The 19,474-nt window shown below is 40.2% G+C and overlaps 1 protein-coding gene across 1 annotated transcript in view; it reads right to left on the bottom strand.

Moving 5' to 3' along the window:
* Casp8ap2 (caspase 8 associated protein 2) overlaps window positions 1-12,978 on the bottom strand; it is a 29,394-nt gene extending 16,416 nt beyond the window's left edge. Inside the window, exons 1-5 of the mRNA XM_050145498.1 lie at window positions 12,867-12,978; window positions 7,645-7,713; window positions 6,887-6,987; window positions 5,722-5,796; window positions 3,654-3,769 (exon numbers count right to left, since the gene is read on the bottom strand). Of these exons, the coding sequence (XP_050001455.1) occupies window positions 3,654-3,769; window positions 5,722-5,796; window positions 6,887-6,987; window positions 7,645-7,713; window positions 12,867-12,921 (416 nt within the window). The 5' untranslated portion in view covers window positions 12,922-12,978. The remainder of the gene's footprint in view (window positions 1-3,653; window positions 3,770-5,721; window positions 5,797-6,886; window positions 6,988-7,644; window positions 7,714-12,866) is intronic.
* Between the last annotated feature and the right edge of the window lie 6,496 nt (window positions 12,979-19,474).

Below are 19,474 nucleotides of genomic sequence, written 5' to 3'. Positions count from 1 at the left end.
CCACCATCCAGCTCCAAAAAAGTTTTAATCATATTTACTTGTCTTTGTGTGTTTGTTTGTTCTTGAGTGCATGAGTGTGTGTGTGTGTGTGTGTGTGTGTGTGTACGCGCGCACATGCATAAGCACGTCAAAGGTCAGAGGACAACGTGGAAGTTGGTTCTTTGCACCATGAGGATTTCAAGGATGGAACTCACAACAGCTGACTTGGCTGCAAGCACCTTTATCAAATGAGCCAACGTACCCTTCCTCAGTTTCACCTTTAAACATACCTTTACATCATACATTTCCCAGGATTCACATGTTTACTTTTCTGTTTTTGTCATATGTTATAATTTCAATTTTGCTTCAGTAAATGTTAAATTTCTACTCAATGTTAACTAGTTTTTTTTTGTTTTTGTTTTTTTCTGATTTTTCGAGACAGGGTTTCTCTGTTGCTTTTGGTTCCTGTCCTGGAACTAGCTCTTCTAGACCAGGCTGGCCTCGAACTCACAGAGATCCGCCTGCCTCGGCCTCCCGAGTGCTGGGATTAAAGGCGTGCGCCACCACCGCCCGGCCTAACTAGTTATTATTATAATACTAGTTAGCTCACAGTACAAATATTTGGTAGGATATTTATTAAATAATACATAGCCACATAAAACTTAATAAGGTCACACACACACACACACAAACACACACACCTTTACAAGCTTGGTGCTGTAGCACACACCTTTAGTCCCAGTCCCAGGAAGATCTCTGTGAATTCTAGGATAACCTGAGTTCCAAATTAAGGCTACATATAAACAAATAACAACAAGAACAAAAAACCTATACAACTTCTCCAACAATTCAGGAACCAACATTAATACACGGTACACTGGGAATGACTTGGAGTAATAAATAAATGAACAGCTGTCCTTACTTTCTAAACACCTAAATAAGACAAAATGGTCCACACAATGGCAGTCTTTAGTCAGTTAACAAATAAAGATCTACAATATGCCAGATACCATGGGAAATGCAACTGGGAAAATGCTCAAGGCAAAGCAAACACAACCCTGTTTCATGAAACTTACATTATAGGAAAAGCAAAAGATACTAGTCAAGGAATCTCACTCATAATTTTAAGAACTGCAAGTATACATAAACCCACAAAAGAAATCTGATTTAGACACAGAGACCAGGTAAGTATCCCCTGCTAGAAAGATGGTTAATTAGGGGCTGGAGAGGGGGGGGGGGTTAGTGGCTAAGAACACTGGTTACTCTTCCAGAGGCTCTGGGCTCAGTTCTTCTGGATTGAGGATGGTGATCACAACCATATGTAACTCCAGTCCCAGGGATCTAATACCCTCTCCTGGCCTCTATACGTGCCAGGCATACACATGGTATACATAAGACAGAAAAAACACCCGTACACATAAAACTAAAAACAAACAGCAACAACAAAAACAAGATTATTATGCCAAAACTAGAGGATGAAGGGACAAGTCATTGCACACAGTAAAAAAAGGACACACACAAATGCAGAGCTTGGGATGCCTGCAGGAACTGACAGAGCCATGGCGCTTATACAGAGTAAACACAGGCAGGCCCGAGAAACGGTTGGGCCTACACCGTGAGGGCCCTGAGGGGCAAGTTAAGATATTTAACCTTTATCCCAAGAACATTCCAAAGCCACTGATATTACTGCTGGTTTGCATGGGAGTAGGTAGGCTACAGCATCTGAATAAAAGAAGAGAAAGAAACACACTGCCAGATGCCAGGGGCATAAGTAGTGGCTCTGAGAAGTGGCTAACAGCAAAACACCACAGGCAGAGTGATGCAGTGTTCTACTTCTCAGTCCTGGTGTTGACAGCAGCTTCTCACAAGGACTCTAATACCAGGAGTTAAATGCCAACCATCTCCTACAGGTTTGATGTACACTAACTGAATAAATAGCACTGTTTTCTACTAAGCTAGAAAACAACGGAAAAGGCTTTGTGACAAACTTTTTGAATAAATTTTAAAAGCCCTTTTAGACTCATGTGGATAAAGTACAAATTAAATTGGCCTAGCATGTATGATATTGTTCCTTTTAAAAAAAAAAAAAAGTATTTTCCTTTAAACTTTTTTATTTTAAATACTTTAACTTTATTTCATGTGCATTGTGTGAGGGTGTCAGATGCCCTGGAACTGGAGCTACAGACAGCTCTGAGCTGCCATGTGAATGGATGCTGGGAGCTGAACCCAGGTCCTCTGGAAGAGCAGCCCGCTCTCCCAACCAGCGAGCCATCTCTCCAGCCTATGGGATTGTCCTCATGAAGAAACGCAACAGGTAGAGTGAAAAGACAGCTCACTGGCTAAGAATACAATACTGCTCTATTTGAGGACCAGCGCTCAAATCTCAGTACCAAGATTGGGCGGCACACAAATGTCTGAAACCGTGGCTCTGAGGGGATCCGATGTCCCCTTCTAGCATCCTTGAGCACCAGCAAGCACACCAATAAAATAAATTTAAAAGAGAGAAAAAGGGGACAAAGGCTTGATCGTTGAGAGACTCAAAGGAACAGCCAAAACATAAATATGCACCCAGAAAGATAATCAACAATCATCACATTACTAATGTAATTAATTATAGGGAGAGACTGCTTCAAAGCAGGAGGGTAATGGAGTTAAATAGCACACGTGAAGAAAAGTTAAATGGACAGTCAGAAACTGTTTGCTGGATTTAGTGCAAGTAACTGATGATCAAAATGACAACTGCTTTGGTGACCAGTGAAGACAAAATAGGATTGGGTTCAGTAAGTACAAAGGGGCTGACAAGATAGCTCAGTGGGTAATGGCACTTGCTAACCTGAATTTAATGTATGCCTCAGGGGGATGAGACAGAGGGATGAACAATAAATTCAAAGTCAGCCTTAGTTATGTGTTAGTTATGTGTTAATACCCTATGCTTAAAAACAAATACAACAGAAAGGGAAGAAATGGCAGCACCAAGTTAAGCAATTCTTTCAGTTCTGTCTATGGGATAGATGGGGAGACATGGATAATGAACTACCCTGGACCAGAATGTCACCCTGAACTGAAGAGAGTGAGAAAAATTATCAACAAAACCCACTCGGAGTTAGTAAATAGCCCTTACTAACTAAAGGCTAGTAGATAACCCTTTCTTTCTTGTCATTTTAAAATTTGCATTTAAAATTTGTTGACTTATTTGGGGAGGAAGGGAGCACAAGCATGCCATAGCACACGTGTGGAGGTCACAGTGCACTTGCGGGAGCTGGTTCTCTCCTAGCATCTGGAGTTCAGGGTTGATCTCAGGTCAGCAGGCTAGGCTCCAAGTGCCTTCACTTGCTCAGCCTTCTTTCTTTCTTCCAGGAGTTCTGGGCACATGCTTGACTGTATCTGAGGTACTCCTCTGCCCTGACCTCAGTAACAGGTATGGCCAGAAAAACTCAGGACATGCACACTGACTTTCTCTGGTAAGCAGTACTAAAGCAAGATCCCAGTGATTTAGAAAACTGTGTATTTGGAACTATGTGGCAATGTTTCATCAGTATCCATAGTTATCACTACAAATCATTAGCAGAGTAGCTGCCATTTACAGTAGAACTGTAACTATTTGTTCAAATACACATTTCATGCTTTGAAAACCATACTTTATGTGAATGGTGACAGGTGACACCCGGTGATACCTTTGGTGAAGATGATTTATCTCTTCATCCTTACGGTTTATCTCCACTCTGGCAGTTTTGATCAGTGCTGAGATATTCTTCTTAAGAGACTGGTTTTCATTTTTTAAGTTCAAGTTCTAAAACAAAGATTAATAAGATCTACTAATATACCAAAAATAGACAGGATTGTCAAAAGTACAACTAGTTGTGGGGTAGCTTGGCTGTAGCTTTCATGATAGCCTTCAACTCTCCTGATCCTTCCGCCTCTCCTCCAGTGCATGTGTGGGGGATTACTACATATGTCACCATACTCAGCCCTCTACTAATTGCTGATACTAATTAATGCTAGGCATTAAACATTTTATCTTAGGTAATTCTGAGGAGCTCTCTAAGAATGATTATTTTCCCATTGCTCAGATGCAGCAGCTGAGTTTCTAAGACGATACCCAACACAGTAAAAGTCCCACCTGATAGGAAATACTTCAGACAAGCATCAGACTGTAAAAGCAGTAACACAGCACAGAAAGTTCTGCCTGGACCACTATATTGACGTTTTAGTTTTAATAACTAAATACTTAGTTTTTATAACTAAAACATGATCTGCTAGGCGTAGTGGTGCACACCTTTAGTCCCAGAACTCAGGAGGCAGAGGCAGAAAGAATCTCTGCAAGTTGGAAGCCAGCCTGGACCACACAGGAAGTTCCAGGCCAGCCAGGACTACATTGTGAGACCACGTCTTAAAACAAAACAAAACAAAACAAACAAACCACTAAGAAGTGTTAGGCACTATCCCATTTAACAAGCTAAAACTGCAAAGATGTTAGTTTTCAAACAGAATCTAGAGCTGGTTCTTTCAAAGGAGAATCAAGAAAAAGAAGTTTACAAAAAAGTAGACAGAACACTGCGACATTCATTATTTTTGCAGCATAATCACAAAAAGAACTGACAACTGTGATTTGCCACTGTTTCTCTACCCCCCCCCCACCAAAAATCCTAATCTTTGTTCCTCAAAACTATCCTCTTTTAGTTGAGTGTGGTGTACACGCTTTTAGTGCAAGTACTTGGGAGTAAGAAATAATGCCAGATGCTAAATGCTTAGCTCACAAGTTTAGAGACCCAGGCCTTGGGTTCAATCACAAAAAAAAAAAAAAAAAAAAACCCTCTTTATAAGCTGCCAATATTTTATCATCTTAATTACTAAGAAAATAGGGCTGGGGATATACTTCAGTTACAGGGTATTTGCCTTGCAGCACAAAACCTGGGTATTAATCCTTTTTTTTTTAAAAATGTGCAACATCAAGCTATTCGATATTTGGTTGCATGTATGTCTGTGTGAGGGTGCCGGATCCCCTGGAACTGGCGTTACAGACAACTGAGAGCTCCCATAGGACTGCAAGGAACTGAACCAGGATCCTATGGAAGAGCAGCCAGGGCTCTTAACCTCTAAGCCATTTCTACAGCCCTGGTATTAAGCTTTTAAGCTTTATATAAACTGCCAACATTTTAATATTTTAACTTTAGTTATAACTTTTTTCTTTAATAATGAGATAGTCTTACTATGCTACCCAGGCTGGTCCTCAACCCCAAGGTTAAAAGGTCCTCCCACTCCAGTCTCCTAAGCAGCTAGGACTACACTCATTGATGTATGTACATCTATCTGTATGTCTGCCCATCCTGGGGATCAATCCCGGGCTTTATGTTCATAAATAAAACATTAAAAAGGGCTGCCTGGGAAGATAGTTCAGATAGTAAAGAGCTAGGCATACAAGCATGGGGATGTGAGTCTGACTCCTCAGAATTCACATAAAGAGTTATTTTAAGCTGTACATGTCTGTAATCTAAGCACTGGAAAGGTGGGGAGAGTTGGATCCATGAGACTGAGAAAGCCTAGCCTGTGTGGTGAAATGCAGGCCAGTGGGAAATCCTGTCTCAGAAGACAAGGCAGATGGTGCCTGAGGGACAATACCCAAGGATGATCTCTGACTTCCACATGCATGTGCAAACATGTGCACCCACACCCATTTACTCGTGCGCGCGCTCACACACACACACCACATAAATGTTAGCAAGGAAGAAATAACCACGATACCTGTGTCTGTATTTCCTTAAACCTTTTCATCAGCTCTTTCATTTGCTGCTGACATTTGCCATATTCTATCTGCAGCTGTAAAACACGAAAGGACTAATTTAAGCATTATTGTAGTTTCTTAAATGACAGTTAAGATTCTGAGGGAAAAAAATCATCAATGTACACATGAGCTCTTTAGACAGATATATCCACTTTTGTTGTTGTTTCTAACTGTTTCTCAGACAGGGTATCCAGAGGTAGGCCAGGCTGCTTTCCTCTCGATCCTCCTGCCTCAGCCTCAAGCACTGAGATTACAGGCAACTGCCTCCATGCCTGCCTACAATATTGATTTCTAAAGTTCAGCCCATTGATAGTACATTTTGACAAACTTCATATTGTTCTTCTGAACCTTAATATTCAAATATACAGTTAAAAGAAATTTGTCTCATAAATCTCAAGATACATTATGTAATACACAACTTTAATATAAATAATGAAAAAATAAAATGTTCTATCACACTGATAGTTTATTAAAGTTTTATACATTCATATACTTAAGTTTGGTCAAATAAAATCGTAACTGAATTAAGACTTTTATTCAGAAAGTATATCTTGGAAAAACAAGTAAGAGGCAGAAACTACCTTAAATACTGTTAATTTAAGAACTACTTCCTGGACTGTAGAGATGGCTCAACAGTTAAGAGCACTGGCTACACTTCCAGAGGACCTGGGTTCAACTCCAAGCAGCCATGATGGTTGCTCACAATTGTCTGTAACTCTAGTTCCAGGGGACCTGACACCCTCACACAGACACACATGCAGGCAAAATACCAATGTACATAAAATAAAAATAAATCATGAAAAATTTTTTTAAATTTTAGAACTAATCTCTAAACACAGATTATCTGTTCACTAGTAAGCTGCAGCCTCCTCTTCAGTAGCTACAGAAAGAACTTGGGGGGGCTGGAGAGATGGCTCAGTGGCTAAGAGCATTGCCTGCTCTTCCAAAGGTCCTGAGTTCAATTCCCAGCAACCACATGGTGGCTCACAACCATCTGTAATAAGGTCTGGTGCCCTCTTCTGGCCTTTGGCATACACACAGATAGACTATTGTATACATAATAAATAATAAATAAATATTTAAAAAAAAAGAAAGAAAGAACTTGGGAACAGTGACAACTCATACGTCATTGTATGTCGCTTCCTTTGCAGTTCCTTCTTCAGTCAGGATCTCTTCATACAAATCTAAACAGTTTCTGAATGACACACAGGATCTAGCAGTACTGTCTGAAAACACACAAAACTTATGTTAAAATATTTGTTAGAATTCCTTTGTTAATTAGTTTTATCAAACACTTTAGTGAGCATAAAGAATGGTGTGTTGTTTTATATATATACATACTGTGTGTGTGTGTGTGTGCTAGGATTCTTGATGTTGCATCTACTTCAAAGGGTTACATTTCTTCTAACCTGTATTTCATATAACCTACACTAATTTACTAATGATGGCCGGAATGCCACATTATATAAAATGGCTGTTCCAACGAATCCAGTGTGGTAATTGTCCCTGTTACAAAACACTGGAAGATCTGATTGTGGAGAAGCTCTAATTGGACAGGTGGACCTGATGTATCTAAAGACACTCATGGTAACATTATTCGCTGTGAGAACATAGGCAGGCATGTGTGTTCAACACCAGTTGCCATTTCAATGGCATGAAATATTTTTGCACAGGCCTAATTAAACCTGAGTCCTAGAGGAACAAATCTGTGTGCTAATATGATCTGATCAAGCTTTGGGCCAGAAAGAAATTACCTCTGTGTAATCATCTCAGAAACAGGGCATATTACTTCAGAGCTGTGAAGTTACCAAGAGCCAATAACAATAAAACTAGCATATCAAACCAACCAAACAAAATGAGACTGTTTTATGAAATTTACATACCAGAAACAGCACTGTCCAACCCAGCATAAATGTCCAATGAGCCTTCATCATTATTCTTAAGAGGAGAGGCTGCAAAAATGGCAAAGACTAGTTAAAACTGGCTTGTAAGCTGAGGGGTTTTTAATCCATTCCTACCTAGGACAAGGAAAGAAATATATTATTTCTGCTTCAACAAAACAAACAAGGAGCCAGGTGGTAGTGGTGCACACCTTTAATCCCAGCACTCAGGAGGCAGAAGTAGGTTGATATCTGTGAGTTTGAGGCAGCCTGGTCTATACAGTTAGTTCTAGGACAGCCAGGGTTACACAGAGAGACTCCTTCCCAAAAAACAAAACAAAACAAAGAAACAGACAAGGTTTATACAGGCCCATCAACAGAAACATTGTGATATAGAAATTTATAACTTGACAACTTCAGAATCAGACTTTAAAAATTCACCTTAAAAAAATGTATGGAGTTGGGAAGAGATGGTTCTGAAGTTATGAGTTCGGTTCCCAGCACCCATGTTGGGTGGCTCACAAACACCTATAACTCTTGCTCCAGGGAACCAGATACCCTCTTCTGACTTCTATGGGTACCAGCACACATGTGAACATACCTTCACACAGACACATCCATTTACAGCTAATTAAAAAATTTTCAAAGTTCTTTTAGCAGAAGATTCTACTAGTACTGGAGCTGGAGAGACAGCTTAGCAGTTAAAAGCACTTGCTACTTCTCCAAAGGACTCAAATTCAGTTCCTAGCACCCACATTAGATGGGCTACAACTACTAATAACTCCAGCTTCAGAGTATTCAACACCGCCTTCAGGTCTCCATGGACACCTGCGCGCACATACACATGGGCACACACACACACATAAACAAACACACAAATACTAAAAAAGTGCAATGAGGTTTTAATTCCAGCAATAATCAGCTACTTTTCATCAAAGCAACCCTCATATAACATTATAAATGCTAAACTATGTATTAATGCTACCCGAAGCATTAAAAAGCAGCATAAAATAAGCAGAAACCGAAAGTGAGGGCTGTGTGATCCTGGAGAACTGCACTGACCATGAGATAACACCTGCAAGATGAGAGCTTTTCATTTCTTTAAGATAAGACTGTTGAAAGAAAAAGTTAAAGCATTATATTGTTGGACTAATTATGTACAGATATCATATTTGGATTGTTATACATGCTAACTCTTGATAACAAAGACCAAGACAGAGGACCAATGTAACCAGACCTAAAAGATTACAATTCCTTGAGCCACCAACAATAATGTAAAGAGGTGTAGTCAAAAGCAGTGTGATAAACATTTGTACGGGGTTGGAGAGATAGTTCAGCAGTTAAGAGCACTTCTTGCTCTTGTGCAGGACTACAGTTCAGTTCCTAGGATCCATATCTGGCTCACAACCATCCACAATTCCAGTTCCAGGGGACCTGACCCCCTCTTCTGGCCTCAAGGACACTAGGTATGCCCAAGGTGCACAGACAAATGCAGTCAGCACACTCAGAGACACACACACACACACACACACACACACACACACACACGCAGCTTTATTTAAAATTCAACATTTGTAAATTTAGGTTAAAAAATACGAAGGTATTTATTATACTTTGAATTTTCTGTTGATTTATTTTTTTCCCCTTGATTTTTTCAAGACAGGGTTTCTCTATGTAGCCCTGGGTATCCTAGAACTTACTCTGTAGACCAGACTGCCCTTGAACTCTACCTCTGCCTCCCGAGCACTAGGATTAAATGTATACAACCTATAATACAACTACAATAGCAACGTAACAAGTTGAAACTAATTTAGCAAAAGCAAGTAACACCTACAACTATTACACCTGGAGTCCTTATGATGCTGGCTGGACAGGAACCCTTCCATGTCTACCAACATTAACTTTTAAAAACTCATTTTAAGTAAAAATGAACTGACTAAGAGATACTCAAACCCAAGTGGTATACCTGCAATGTAACCCCTACATTTACTACTCAGGGAACACTGTAGAAAAGGGATGTGTTAAGAGCCTGATGACCAGGACAGCTGCTTAAAATTGTCTCCCATAAATCACAAAGAAGGAGCACCCATGAAATCTCAAAACAAGGCTGCCTGCATAAGATCTGAAAAATGACAACCCCTTTGCCATGCTATCATAGATGGGTAAATCTCACAAAGCCCAACTCCTAGATGAAGAGCTGTACAAAATCAATGACTGCTGAGAACACGACAATCAAGTCTTTTCTAGAGACAAGGCCCCTGATAGATTATCTAACCCTAAGTACTGAAATCAGACACAAGACAAGGCTGTCCACTCTCTCCATATCTATTCAATATAGTGCTTGAGGTCCTAGCTAGAGCAGTAAGACACCAAAAGGAGATCAAGGGGATACAAATTAGAAAAAAAGAAATCAAACTCTCACTGTTTGCTGATGATATGATAGTTTACATAAGCAATCCCAAAAATTCTACCAAGGAACTTCTACAACTCATAAACACTTTCAGTAATATAGCAGGATACAAGATTTACTCAAAAAAATCAGTAGCCCTTCTGAACACAGATGATAAAAGGGCTGGGGAAAAAAATCAACACCCTTCACAATAGCCACAAATGGCATAAAATATCTCAGAGTAACTCTAACCAAACAAGTGGAAGACTTGTATGACAAGAATTTTAAATCTTTGAAGAAAGAAATTGAAGAAAACACCAGAAAGTAGAAAGATCTCTTATGCTCTTGGGTAGGCAGAATTAACATAGGAAAAATGGCAATCTTACCAAAAGCAATCCACAAATTCAACGCAATGCCCAGAAAAATCCCAGCAAAATTCTTCACAGACCTGGAAAGAACGGTACTCAACTTCATTTGGAAAAGCAAAAAACCCAGGATAGCCAAAACAATCCTGTACAATAAAAGAACTTCTGGAGGCATCACAATCCCTGACTTCAAACTCTACTACAGAGCTACAGTACTGAAAGTAGCCTGGTATTGGCAAAAGAACAGACAGGAAGATCAATGGAACTGAATAGAAGACCCGAAAATCAATCTATACACCTTTGAACACCTGATTTTTGACAAGGAAGCAAAAAATATCAAATGGAAAAAAGAAAGCATATTTAACAAATGGTGCTGGCAAAAAGAATGAAAATAGACCCATATCTATCACCATACACAAAATTCAAGTCCAAATGGATCAAAGACCTCAACATAAAGTCAGCCACACTGAACCTTACAGAAGAGAAAGTGGGAAGTACTCTTGAAGGCATTGGCACAGGAGACCACTTCCTAAATATAACCTCACTAGCAGAGACACTGAGTGAAACAATTAATAAATGGAACCTCCTGAAACTGAAAAGCTTCTGTAAAGCAGAGGACACAGTCAACAAGACAAAATGACAGCCTACAGAATGGGAAAAGATCTTCACTAACCCCACAACAGACAGAGGTCTGACCTCCAGAATATACAAAGAACTCAAGAATTTGGACACCAAAAGAACACATAATCCAATTTTAAAAAAAATGAAGTACAGACCTAAACAGAGAACTCTCAACATAGAAATCTAAAATGGCTGGAAGACACTTAAGAAAACGTTCAACATTCTTAGTCACCAGAGAAATGTAAATCAAAACAACTCTGAGATTCCATTTTATACGTGTAAGAATTGCCAAGATCAAAAACTCTGATGACAACTTATGCTGGAGAGGTTGTGGGGAAAAGGGAACATTTCTGCATTGCTGGTGGGAATGTAAGCTGGTACACCCCCTTTGGATGTCAGTGTGGTGATTTCTCAGAAAATTAGGAAACAACCTTCCTCAAGACCCAGCAATACTACTTTTGGGTATATATCCAAAGGATGCTCAATCGTGCCACAAGGACATGTGCTCAACTATGTTCATAGCAGCTTTGTTTGTCACAGCCAGAACCTGGAAACAACCTAAATGCCCCTCGACTGAAGAATGGATAAGAAAATGTGGTACATTTACACAATGAAGTACTACACAGCAGAAAAAAAATGACAGCTTGAATTTTGCAGGAAAATGGATGGAGCTAGAAAACATTATTTTGAGTGAGGTAACCCAGACACAGAAAGACAATTATCACATGTACTCACTCATAGGTGGTTTTTAAACATAAAGCAAAGAAAACCAGCCTACAAACCACAATCCCTTAGAACTTAAGACAACAATGGAGAAACTAGGAGAGACTTACATAGATCTAATCTACATGGGAAGTAGAAAGTAGAAAAAGACAAGATCTCTTGAGTAAATTGGGAACATGGAGACCTTTGGGGAGAGTTGAAGGGGGGAGGGGAGCAGAGAAAATGTAAAACTCAATTAAAAAAATCAATTAAAAAAAGGGAAAAAAAAACAAAATTACTTCAAAAGTAACAACTATCTATTTTGGATATGACAATAGATATTATGACCATTCACATCAGCAAAATTGTTGCCTTGATTACATATAGAGACTTAAAAGCATAAATAAGAAATATCAACCAAGGGCTGGAGAGATGGCTCAGTGGTTAAGAGGGCTTGCGCTATGCAGAAGATCTAGGGCTAGTTCACAACACCCACATGGTGGATCACAACCATCTGAAACTCCAGTTCCAGGGGATTCAACACCCTCTAGTCTCCTTGGTCACCAAGCATGCACATGATGCATATACATATATGCAGGCAAAACACTTACAAATTAAAAATAAATTTGAAATATCTTAAAAAGAAAGAAAGGAAAGAGGCAGGGAGGGAGGGAGTAGGGAGGAAGGAAAGAAGAGAAAGAGAAAAGTCAAAGTCAGCCAGGTGCAATGATTTATGCCTATAGTCCGGGTCCAAACTCAATGCACAGTGAGATCTCCCTGCCTCTGTATTATACACAAAGGGAGTGGATATAGCTAAGGAACAGAATATAGCCCTGTGCTTGCTTTTCAGCACTACGAAAACAAAACAACAAAAAACAAAGAGAAAAGTTCACATTTACTAAGTACTCTCTATGTCCCTAGTATTTTGCTATGTTAATTTACTTATATAGAGGGAGAAAAAGCTGAGGTCCACTTTACCTAAGAATAAGTAAATGATTTCATAACTGAGATCAAGTTGAGGTTAGGGCTACTACTGTGACAGAGTACGTACCTAGCATTTGAAAGGTCCTGGTTCTAAACTCTCAGTACCAAAATTTAGAAAGAAACAAAGAGTAAGTAAATTCAGAAAGACAACCAAGAGTTCTTACCAGGACAGACATCGAATAAACCTGTTCCATCTCCATTGTCGTCATCTGCTGCCATGGTCCTATAACCTTTTCATAGGTGCCATCTATGGTATTAAGCATAAAGATTCCCACCGTTACAACAGTTTCTACTTACAAAGTAACTTTCAAATTTTGAACACACTGAATAACTTCATTCTATACACTTAAAAAGAAAAAATGCCTAACATTTTCTGGGCAAAAGTTGAAACTAAACACTGAAACTCAAATTTTTAGGTATAGATAAGCAATGCACAAAGTAAATTATACTAATTTCATAAAATAGGCCAAAATATACTTATATGTACAAAACCCTGAATTTGACTTCCATTACCAAAGGGGGAAAAAGAATCTCAAAATACACATTAACTTTTGCACTAAAATAAGATCCATCAGCACTAAAAACAAATACATAAACATACTAAGAAATATAAACACCATAACCTCCAGCTCCATGGAGAAAAGCCTGACAACTTAGCATCAATCCTCAGAAACCACGGTGGAAAGAGAGAACCAACTCCAGCAAACTCCATGAGTGCATTATGGGAAGCATATATGTACCCTCATACAAACACCATACATACAAATACAACAATAATAAATAAAACTTATTAAAAAATAAAGGAGCATGCAAGTTGGGGTATGGCTCAGTGGCAGAACACTTGCAAGCACGTACACAACCCTAGACTCCACTGTTAGCACCACTAAATAAAACACTGGGACTCCACCTAAGGAGCAATTGCTACCCACATCCAGAACTTATCCCATTTGACTTCCATCATCACACTTCAGATACACATTCTTTTAATTCCTATGGCACTCACTCTAAATTAAGCCACTTGAGTCTTACCATACCATCTTAGAATCTGCCCAGACTCTTTTCTTCTATTTTTATCTTTTAGAATATATCTACGTGCTCAGGAGTTATGGATTGAGATCATCTTCACTCTTTACTTAGGTTTCATCACATTTTCATATATGCATAGCACTACACTTTGCTGATACCTACACCACCCCCACTCATTCTGGAACACAAGCAAAGCTTAAACTTGTGACCTCAGCCTCCTTAGTAGCTGGTATTAGAAGATTAAGACATCAGGCCAAATTATACTTATTTTTTTTAATCTATTTACCTGTTGATGGGAATCTAAGCTGGTTTCCTATCTTGGCTACTGTGAACAATACTACAACATACTTCGACTCCTTTGTGTATGTAGTAGTTTGAAAGAAATTGGCCCCCATAACCTCCTAGGTACTATGAGGACTTGTGGCTTTGTTGGAGGAAGTGTTTCATTGCTGGGGTGGGCTTTGAGGTTTCCTATGCTCAGGATACCACCCAGTATCTAAGTCGACTTCCTGTTGCCTGCAAGATGTAAGACTCCCAGCTACTACTCCAGTATATCTGCCTGCACACCGCCATGCTCCCTGCCATAATGATAATGAACCGGACCTCTGAACTATAAGCGAGCCACCCAAATTAAATGCTTTCTTTGTAAGAGTTGCCACAATCATGGTGTCTCTTCACAGTAATAAAAACTCTAAAACGGGGTCTATACCCAGGCAATGGTATAGCTGGATCATATGGTAGTTTTCAGTCTAAGGGGGACTCTCCATACTGATTTCCACTGTAGCTACACTAGTTACATTTCTACCAGCAATGTAGCTAGTGTAAGGGTTCCTGCTTCTACTCCTCCTTGGCCAGCATGTTATCATTTGTTTTCCTGATGTCAGCCAATCTTTTCTTTTTTCAAATTTCATTTTGTGAGTGACACATGGGTGTACATTTCATGTATACACGTGGGCATGTGCAACAGTACACCTGCAGTAGTCAGAAGACAACATCCATATGTCTACCATTACCTTCTACCTTAGGTAGTTCCTTTGCTGCTGCTAAGCGAAGCTCGCCACCCACAAACTTGAGGTTCTTCTGTTTTTACCTCCCATAGTGGGCACTGAAAATAGAAGCTTGTTCCACTGCATCTAGCTTTTTTTTTTTCTTTTTTGGTGGGGGGATGTTGAAGACAGGGTTTCTCTGTGTAGTTCTAGTTATCCTGGAACTCACTCTGTAGGTCAAGCTCAAACTTAAGAGATCCACCTGTTTCTGCCTCCCACGAGGTGCATACCATCACCCAGCTCTGCATCCAGCTTTTATGCAGGTTCTGAGTATCCAAATGTGGTGATCAAGCTTGTGGGGCAAGCCCACTGCCTGCGTCATCCCACCAGACCCTATATCAGACCTTCTGTTAAGGCTCAGGTGGAATTCAACTAACGTGTTCTTCACCTCAGTCTGTTCTACAGGAGGCTTGGAGGGAGCTAGAGTCTGCCCCTCAATAATGGTACCTGTGAAGTAATAACTGGTGGGAACTGGAACTGAAGGCGTGGGAAGCATGAATCCCATACTGGAACCAGTCTCAGGGTGTTTGGGCCCTGCTGACCACCTCTTTGATTGGCTGAGTCGTCCTCTCTGGATGACTGGAGGGTTAAGACTGGAGGAAGATTAGGCAAACCTCCATCAGTCTCTTCCAATCTTTTTTCACTTTACAGATGGGGATGAAATCTTCCAAGACTGCTTCAAGTTCCCCACTAGTTTGCCTATTGAACAACTTGAGCGAGCCAGACAGTCAAGTGCTTAGGAGGAGAACCTTAGTCTTTTTCCTGATCCGTGCATGGCCTAAATATCCTCTAGAAAATAATAAAAAGTGCCCCATGGGGGGAACACTTAAATACCCTTCTTCAGTTAGTTATTCTGTCAACAAGAGAAAAAGTCCTCTAAAATTCCCTATGTCCAGCTTTTCTTTTACCTGCAGTACCACCTAGATCCGTGGTTCTCAACCTGTGAGTCTTAACCCCTTGGAGGTCAAGCACATATATTTATATTACAACTCATAATGGCAGCAAAATTAGTTATGAAGTAGCAACAAAAATAATTTTGTGGTTTGGGGTCACAACATGAGGAACTGTATTAAAGGGCTGTAGTGTTGTGAGAACCACTGGTCTAGACCTTGCTAAAAAAACTATAGGAAACATTCACAGACTCTAGTCTACGAGACTTAGGTACACAATACACTTAGATGTTCTAATCAAGTTTATTTTAAAAGTGCTTAATTTTTGCTCACAGTTCACCTAAACATTACAGACTAATTAAAAATAATAAACAGTTGCAACTGACCCTCTGGATGTTCAAGAACCGTATTTGGAGGCCAACACTGGTGTAGTCAGAGGAATTAAAGGGAAGACTATTTTCCCCTTGTCCTCCAATGTCAACAAAGTCCCAGGAACTATGAGGCACCTCTAACTGTCCTGCAACTGTGGGAAGTCACCTGTTCTTGTTTAGGAAGGCCATAGAAATGCCACTCAGTGGACTCTAACCAGTGTCCAGTGTGGAAAAGAAGAGTCAACAAAGAGGAAAAAAAATCTTATACACTTCCAATGAAACAGTGGTAAAGCAAGACCTTTGGCTTATCCTCACACAGATGGACAAACTGACAAGACAGGCTACGAATCAGAGGCTCTGCCCAAGTTCAAGTAACCACTGAGGAGGACCAGACCTTCAGCTGGCCTTAACAGCAAAAAGTCATTAATTTTGGCCACCTACATGATCTTAAACACTCAAAAGGAAAGTATAACCAGGAATAATACAATCAATATGTCTCTCTTTGACAGTCCTCAGACGTTATACTTAACCATGAGATGCTATTTGGACAACTATTTCCCACTAATAATTTGCTTCCAGATGATACTGTTTCTGAAAGAGCTATAATATGATGTCCTGTATCCTAACCAATCATGTCCCCTGATTAAAGGAAGTGGCCAGATATACTGTGTCAAACTTCAGATGCTGATGACTGGTTGTGACTTTCAACTCACGTTTGGCCCATACCGTGCACTTCCGCTGGCGGTTAACAGCTGATACAGGGGCAGAGGCCTACCACTAGGCCTCTATAGGATTTTGGAAAAAGTTTTCTAATACACAGACCAGCCAGCTACAAAATTATGCCTCACCTTATTAAATAAAACTTAGGCCAACCATGACATCAAATTTTCCTCATTAACCTCGTCTCTTAATGTTCCCCACGAGGTTACAGTAAAAGGAAGGCAGTGTTCAACTTCTTAGCTTACAATGGCTGATGAAAGGCTCCTTGAATACTTGAACCAGACAAACAGCATCCTCCAACAGTGTCTATCTCATGGTAGACAGTGGTGTTAGAGAGATCATCAATCTCATCGATACCTATGACACAACCTACTGAAAAGTATTTGGATCATTTTCTTGCCTGTTCTCTTCCTCTAACAAGGGCAAAACTGCCCCTGCTATTTTTCTAACCGTACTCTCAGTAGGAATTACAGTACACGTTTATATATTATAGATGCTACTTCCCTTATATGACAAGCTCCAAAGATACACAGCATCACCAAATGGCTGTCAAATGTTCTGGACCATTGCCATTAATCGGGTTTTCTCATGCTCCCTTAGAGAGACCCTGCTGAGGCACTCTGACTGCTGTCCCCCTCCACAGACCCTTTGTCAGCATGAAGCAGCAAGAGTGGTTGTTGTCCCCAAACAGCAGTGAGGGCGCTCTCTGAGAGGGGGAATGAGAGACCAGGAGTTAGAAGATGTGGTAGTGTGAGTGTGATTAACCCCCATAAACTCAAAGGGAGTGGCACTATTAGAAGGTGTGGCCTTGTTGAAATAGGTATAGCCTTGTTGGAGAAAGTGTGTCACTGTGGGGATGGACTTTGAGGTCTCATATATGCTAAAGCCATGACCAATGTCTCAGAACACTTCCTGTTGCCTGCAGATCAAGACGTAAAACTCTCAGCTCCTTCTCCAGCACCGTGTTTGGTTGCATGCTGCCATGTCCTGTCATGATGATAACGACTAAACCTCTGACGAGTAAGCCACTCAATTAAATGTTTTCCATTGTAAGAGTTGCCATGGTCATCGTGTCTCTTCAGAACACAACAACAGAAACCCTAAGACAACAGACTCCCTGGTAGACAAACAGATAAAGGGGCCATGGCTAGGTAATAAAGACGGCAAATTTCCAAGATGGTCAGCTTCTTCCTCGACCTCCTCACTTGAAACAAAAGCCTAGTAACTTCTGTCAAACTTAGAGATGCTAGGCCGGGCGATGGTGGCGCACGCCTTTAATCCCAGCACTCGGGAGGCAGAGGCAGGAGGATCTCTGTGAGTTCGAGACCAGCCTGGTCTACAGAGCTAGTGCCAGGACAGGCTCCAAAGCCACAGAGAAACCCTGTCTCAAAAAAAAAAAAACAAAAAAACAAACAAACAAAAAAAACTTAGAGATGCAAATATTCTCAGGTTAAAATTCTGCACCACTGGGGATACAGTTCAGTGGGAGAGTATAACTTGCCCACTGTGAGCAAAGTTCTGGGTTCAATCAGCCCTGCAAGAATAGTCTGTACCACAATAGCACACAGCACAGCTTTGCACAGCAACCCTGAGAAAGAATCTGAGCTTGCATGGAGATGTTTACTCTCTTCAGCTCAATACAGCCAGACTTTGTCTCACAAGAGCTTCAGCCTGGTTTTCTTTCTACTCTGTGAAAAAACTGAACAAACATAAAACAAGCCAGAGCCACTAAATCAGCAAAGATAAAATCTATACATATGGTGGATCACAACTATCTGTAACTCCATTTTCAGAGGATCTGACACCCTCTTCTGGCTTATGTGGGCACCCGACATACATGCAGTGAACAGATATACATACACCCATACACATAAGATAATAAAAATAATTTTAAAGACATTATAAACAATATCCTAATAAATAAATATCCCCAAAAGTACACTTTGCCTTCTATAACTATTAAATAGGAATCCAGAAATTCAACTAACTACAATAATCATTTGTTGAGATAAGGAAATTCCAAATTAGAGACGATTCTCAAGTTTCTACCTCTGCCATGGTAGAAGCCAAGCTTTTAATGGCAATGGAGAAATAAAGATTTGGTGAATCACTTGTACAACAATCAGATGTCTAACAGGATTGGAAATAGAGTTTAAACACCTAATGGATTTTTCTTAAAAGAAAAAGAGTTAACATGATAGATATTATGATCTGGGATTCATCAGTCATGGTGATAGGTATATTAAATTACAAAAGTCTGGGCGGGACAGTGGTAGTGTGTGCCTTTAATCCCAGCAGAGGCGGGTAGATTTCTGAGTTCAAGGCCAGCCTGGTCTGCAGGGCAAGTTCTAGGACGTTCAGAGCTTTGCACAGAACAGCTGTCGGAAAAACAGATAGATAGATAGGTAGATAGATAGATACTACAAAAGTCAGTCTCCTGGGGGGAAAAGAGGAGGGCGAAGTGGAAGACGGCTTTCTATACTTCCTCTCAGCTCCCTTTTGAAAAGGCAGTGAGTTAACACTAAGAGGAATGGGATCTTCAAGAGCTGCAGGGGCCAAGTTTTAAAAGATGGGAAGCTAATGAGGGATAACAGCTGCCGGGCTGGAATGTTGTCCAGTAATGTACAGTTGGCACGCTCATGGGCTCTGAACATGCCAGTCCCTAGCACCAAAAAAAAAAAAAAAAGAAAAAAGAAAAAAAGAAAGGAGGGAAGGAAGG

This window comes from Alexandromys fortis, unplaced genomic scaffold (assembly GCF_014885135.2).
Source record: "Alexandromys fortis isolate MF-2015 unplaced genomic scaffold, M_Fortis_MF-2015_v1.1 scaffold_2_26212498_36691700, whole genome shotgun sequence".
In the NCBI taxonomy this organism is placed as follows: Eukaryota; Metazoa; Chordata; class Mammalia; order Rodentia; family Cricetidae; genus Alexandromys; species Alexandromys fortis.
Note: the sequence above shows the minus strand (reverse complement) of the source record. Positions and strands in the feature narration are given on the sequence as shown.